Source organism: Enhydra lutris, unplaced genomic scaffold (genome assembly GCF_002288905.1).
Source record: "Enhydra lutris kenyoni isolate GAN:26980312 unplaced genomic scaffold, ASM228890v2 scaffoldscaffold105, whole genome shotgun sequence".
Lineage (NCBI taxonomy): Eukaryota > Metazoa > Chordata > Mammalia > Carnivora > Mustelidae > Enhydra > Enhydra lutris.
Genome location: NW_019154189.1, coordinates 362,050 through 368,035, shown reverse-complemented (window position 1 = coordinate 368,035; position 5,986 = coordinate 362,050). Strand labels below are relative to the sequence as shown.

Sequence of the window (5,986 nt, the reverse complement as noted above, 5' to 3'; positions counted from 1 at the left end):
TTCTTTAATTTTTTATTTCTTTTCAGTATCCCAGAATTCATTGTTTATGCACTACAATTATATCTTGACTATAAACTGGACTAGTGGGTATGCAGTCTATGATTCAAGGTGAATGAATGGAAGGATCCTTAGTTACTTGACTCAGAGGAATAGGGGGTTGGGTGACAGCCCCAGAAAGGGTGCCTTGTAGCAGTCAGAGAAGTGAATGGAGGTACAAGGCTGGGCAAGCAGATGCTACACTTGCATCCACTTTAACTCTTTAGGACCTTGCTTCTTAGGACAACACAGCTCTAAATTTTCTTGAGAATCTTGAAGGAGGTGTGAGTCATTGGGTTACTTTTTTTTCCCCCTTTCCATAGCCAGGACTCCTCTGCCTGTCAAATGCCAGATAATTACCATCAATCCCCTTGGCCAACCAGACTGCTTTCCCCAGTGAACCTCCCCCCCCATACACATAGAAGTCATAACAGCCACCAGGATTTATTTTGATGAGGATTTTATTGTGGAGGATAATACAGGAGAGCAGCTGTAGGTGAATAGGTGTAGCTGTAGTGTCCTCCAGCTACCTGGATCCCCAGGTGGTTTTTGTAGGCATTGTGGGTTTATGGTAAGGCTGCAAGATTACACTTGGTGTTTGAGGTAACTAATCAACACAGGGGGAATGTCCAACTGGTCAAGGGCTTGTGGTTGGCTGGTCTGGAGCAGAGCTCTGCGGATAACTAAACGGGCCTGTGATAGTAGTGACCGAGGAGTGGCTATGGCAAGAAGAAACAAGTCATAAGAAGGAATTCTCAGTGTAATTCTCCCATCTAAGCCTGCATCCACCCTGCCCTGGCTCCTGCAGCTCTAATTGCTTTCTCCCTTCTATGAACCGTGCCTCCCCCCCACACCATCCTCAATGCATGGTGCCAATAGGAACACACATGTGTTCAAGGCCACAAAACAGTCATTGGCAGAGCCAGAACCAGAAATTCTGTTAATGCTACTCCCACCTTATCTTAGTGATCCCTTCCTTAATAAAGAATCATCTTCTCCAATGGGGTCCTAGGAGAGGGAGGAAGATGGTTGTTTCTCCAACTCATCATAGAAGGATTGGCTTCGGGGGGGATTTGTGGCCCTTGGACCTCAAAGCCAGAAGGTCCATAGACCTGATATGCTTGAAACTTACCTCGGGCCTGTAACAGCAATGCACTGCCTTTGTAATCTTGCAAGTTCAGGTCCCCCGAGAGAGATGGAAGGTAGATATTAGCACCAAAATCAATTAACAACTTGATGTATTCTGGTTCACAGTTATGGTGGAGACAGATTTCCAGGAGGGTGCGGGGCTGTGGGACACGAGCCAATAGGCTCTGGTCAGTACAGTTGTAGTTGGGGTCTCCCCCATGAAGCAAAAGCAGGCGAAAACAGTCAAGATGCCCATAGACTGCAGCCAAATAGAGGGGACCGGAACATGAAGCTATGTTTGATGCCCAGACTGGTAGTTTAGCCTTGACATTGGCCTCTGCACCATGGCCCAGGAGTTCCTGAAGGATGGCAGCAGCACCATCACGGGCAGCTGTGAGTACGGGAGAACAGTTGTTGTAGATGCTACCACCAGGACAGGCACCAGCTTCCAAAAGCACACGTACACAGTCCAGGTGGCCATGATTCACAGCAGTGAAAAGTGGTGTCTGTGCCTTGACATCCAAACTGTCAACATCAGCACCATGTGCCAGGAGGACCTGCAAACACCTGAGGTGACCATAAGAAGCAGCCAAGCGCAAGGGTGTCCCAGGAACACCCCAACCACTTCTACTGTTGATGAAACGTTTGTAACGCTCCTGGCACAAAAGCTGGTCCAAGGTATAGGAGTCATTGTCATACACTGCTTGATTGAGAGCCTGTTTCTCCCCCATGTCGGTGTCCTCCTCCTCCTTGTCGGGCTGCAGGAGGGAGAAAATCTTGGTGATGTCCATGAGGTTCATCCTGATTGATTGGAGCAGAACTATTCTCATTATGAGCAGGAGGATATGCCAGGTCTGTGGGTGACAAATATTGGGGGAAGACTGAGGGCCCACATCAAAAAGCCTGGATGCCAGCCCTTTCCCCCCACCATTCATCATCAGGCTCTTCACTCATGGGCCCCTTTCTTCCAATTCCTACTTCATCTTATTTTAGGGCTCAGAGATAGCTTCCAAAACAGATCAGGCCATTTCACAGCTTGGTGCCTTTGTATATGTTGTTCTGCTTGACTTTCATCTCCTACTTCTGGGAAGCTTTCCCTAATCTCCTCTTCTTGCTCAGGGATTCCAAAGGATCACATCTAGACTTTAGCTATGAACTTTCACACTATATTTGCACTTATCTGTGCTTCAGTGCATAAATTCCAAGATAAGGAATGCTGTATCCATCTTGTATTCCTCCACTCCCAGAAAGACTCATGATTGGGGATTTGATAGAGGCATCTTCTTTATTTCAGAATGTGTAGACTAATGAAATGGCTCTGGTCTGGCAGTTGCTAGGCCAGAAGAATGTTGTTTTGTGTTGTCAAGTTGTCATCCCTAAGCGTTCTGACATTAGTCTCATGGGGCGGGCCCTCAATTCCATCTGTCAGCCTTTTAGATGAAGTTCAACCTCCTCACAGTCCTTTATATGTGACCTCCCGTTAGACTCAGGCCTCATGCTTAGGCAACAGAGTTACACAGGAAATGGATGCTGAATGACATTTACTGATTAAGTAAAGATGACATTACAAAGAACACTTCAAGTAAAATGAAATCAAAGAGATGGCAGGAAATAGTCATTTCCAGGGCAAATCCTCTTTGGTGGACAACTGGTTTATCCCCCAGGACCACTTCAATACAAAAGTTGCTTCGATTCCCAGCACTTCCTTGGATCCCATGGAGTCCCCATCCCTTTGAGTCAAACCTTTTCCCATCATCTCTGCCCAATACAGCTTAGAGTCTTTGCCTCAACCCTCAATTCTTCTCTCACCATTATTCCTAGGCCTTATAAAATTATCCATGGCCCAATAACTGACTTAACCCTTTGACCTTACCTGGCTTATTCCTAGTGCTCCAAAGACAAAGTCACCCACCTCAGTTTGTAATGTCATCAGGGTAAGCTGGTAGGTTTTTCAGATCTCAAGTCTCCTTACTCTCCCATACCCTGCAGCCATGGTCTCAGGGCCACATATCTCCTTTTATTCACCATCTACCTCCACCCCTCTTTGTTAGCCTGGTACTTTAGGTACATACCTCATAGAAAAAAACTGTGAAGTGGGTGGGTGGGGACTCCCTCAACTTTAGGCCCCTTCTCACCCACTAGCATCAACTCCATATATGGTCTTATTATTTGAGATATGCAATAATAAGTAGAGGATTTTAAAAATCAGACAGACCTAAGTTTGCAACTCAGCACCCCCAGTTCCTAGCTCAGAAGACTTGGGCAAATCTCCTCCCTTCTTCAGGACTCAGTTTCCTCATCTACAAGACAGAAATGATTGTCCCTGCTTCATGGTGCTGTTCAGAGGAAAAGAGCTACCTTAAAGGTGAGTTTCCTCTATCTACCCCATCAGCCTCCTCAATGGCTCCTTCCCCTCAACCATTTTAGGAAACAAAACACTTCTATGGTCCTTTCTCTTACTCTAGTTACCTTTCTCTTCATCTCTCTCTTTTTCACTGAACGTATCCAAAAAGTTGTCTACCATCTACTTCCTTATCTCCTATTCATTTCTTTACCCTCTGCAGTCTGGCTCCACCTTTCCTCCATCACACTGAGATGGTTCTTTAAAAATTCATCCTTGTGGTTAAATCTGCTGGCTTCTTCTCAGATCTTTCTTTCTGTGACCTTCCTGGTACATCTGTCCCCGCTAACCACTTTCTCCTACATACTCCTCCTTTGGTTTCCTGACCAGCACAATCTCCTGATTTTTCTCCCCTATGTTCTACCCTGACATAGTTATGCTCCCCTTTGTTCTCTCCTTGATCCTCTTCTTTCCAGTCCCAGAGCTCCAGCTCTCATGTTAATTCTGATGATTTCAAGTTTATCACTCCAAGCCCCCCAGCTCTCTTTTCAGCAAAATGTATTCACTGAGTTTCTTCAGATACTTCAAAGTCAGCAGTATCACATCACCATACATCACCATTCATCACCAAATTTGATCTGTATCTGTTTCTCACTATTCATCCGGTCAACCAAACCAGAAACCCAAGACTCATCTCAGTCCTTTTATATCTTTGTCTTATGTTCATCCAATTACTCATCAAGTCTTAAGGATTTTACTTTCTAAGACCTCTATAGACCATGCCCTTCAGACTTATCCCCATTGCCAGTGCTTTACCCAAGCACCTATCATTCTTTGTGTCAACTATTATAGTAGTCTCTTAGCTGTTTTTCCATCTCAATATTTTCTCCACATTATAACTAAAACAATCATTTAAAAACACAAATCTTGTCTGTGTCAGTCCCCTGTTTTAAATCCCTTAATGGTTCCATTTTCTCTCAGAGTATAGCCCAAATACTTTGACCTGGTTCACAGGTCCTTTATGAGCAAATCTTGGCCAGTAACATCTCCAGGCTCACTTCCTGCTACTCCTCTACTTATACCTCATGATCCAGCAATAAGGGAAAATAAACGACAGCTCTCTATATACATCATGCTTCTTTCTGTCACATGCAATTTCTTCTGATGGGTTAGTTTCTCCAGAGTTTGTACTCTTATATAACCATAGCAGTCATGAAACTGCTTTGTAACTCTTTTATATGGGTCTGTTTTATACCCACTGCATAATGAGAGGACATATAAAGTAGTGGTAAGACATTGTCTGGAATTCTGCTTCAATCCCAGCTCCACTACTTAGTAGTTGTATAACCTAGAGAAGATCACTTAATCTCTCTGTGCCTACTTCTTCATCTCTAAAGAGAGGATGATAGAGTACCTGCTTCAGGGAGTTATTGTTAGGATTAAATGAGTTAACACTTAAATTAATAATTAAATGAGTTAAGCATTTAAAATAGTACCTGAATGTAGTAGTCAGTAGCTCAGTAATTGTAGTACCAAGTGATTATTATTACCTAGGTCTCCAATTTCTACTATTGCTCCCTTACTTAAAGTTCTATAAATTCAGAGAAATGCTTCAATTCATTTAATTCCCTTAGTTTAGAGATTAAAAGCCCAAGGCTCAGAGGAGAGCAGGGACTTCTTTCTAAGGTCACATGGCTGTTATTGTCAATTGTCTCATTAGCAAGAACCCAGAATACACCTATAATCTTGTGCTTTTCAAACTTATCTCACATGGTGGGACAGGTAGTATCATCCCTATTTTGTGGGTGAAGAAAACTGAAGTCTGAAAAGGAAGGGATTTGCCAGGTGCCTTACATCAAGGAAATAGCAGAGCCAGGAATAGATACATGTTTCCCTACTGCTCATCCTGTTCTTTCTACTGCAACATTAAAAGCAAACACGTGCCCCTTTCCCTTGCCTTAAGTAGAGTTACATTGCAGTTCCCAGAATCCTTAGTTTTGAGGATCATGCTGAATTCCAGGGACTTCGGTCATGGAATATTTCTTTACAGATCATTTCTTCTGACAGCCAGTGGGGATTCCCTTGCTATTTGGTGGAAGAGGAGGCTGGTTCAAGGGAGATGAAGAAGGCAGGGAGTATGGAAGGAAATGCTGAAGCTCTCACAAAGGTCATACCAGAAGTCCACAGCAGGGCTAATGAGCCCCATCTAATGAGCCTCCAAAGGGAGATCAAGTCATGGACCCCAGCTGACTTGGACACTTGAGTGAACTGTGCCTTACCAGATAGGGTAAAAAAATCTAATTAGTCTATTGTCTAACTTCACCTTGCTGTAGTTATTAAGCTAAGAGATATTATGTGACCATTCTATGCAAGGATCCCCTTCCTGATCCCCAAAAGGCAAAGGTTTTAAAACTTTTTTTGTGACATTGACCTTTATGGCGATTTGGTTAAGTCTCTTGTCTCCTCTCAGATTGTTTTTTA

At 43.7% G+C, this 5,986-nt stretch overlaps 1 protein-coding gene across 2 annotated transcripts; it reads right to left on the bottom strand.

The window, feature by feature from the left end:
- Positions 1-465: 465 nt before the first annotated feature.
- LOC111139397 (ankyrin repeat and SOCS box containing 12) lies at positions 466-3,094 on the bottom strand. Of its 2 annotated transcripts, XM_022491643.1 has the most exons (3): positions 3,038-3,094; positions 1,169-2,018; positions 466-755 (listed from the first exon to the last, which is right to left on the bottom strand). In XM_022491643.1, exons 1-3 carry the CDS (start codon positions 3,092-3,094, stop codon positions 622-624), a joined length of 1,041 nt encoding a protein of 346 aa, XP_022347351.1. In that variant the 3' UTR covers positions 466-621. The 2 variants fall into 2 exon arrangements, with proteins under 2 accessions (XP_022347351.1, XP_022347350.1); XM_022491642.1 differs by lacking the exon at positions 3,038-3,094 and having other exon boundaries at positions 1,169-2,102.
- Positions 3,095-5,986: the final 2,892 nt, after the last annotated feature.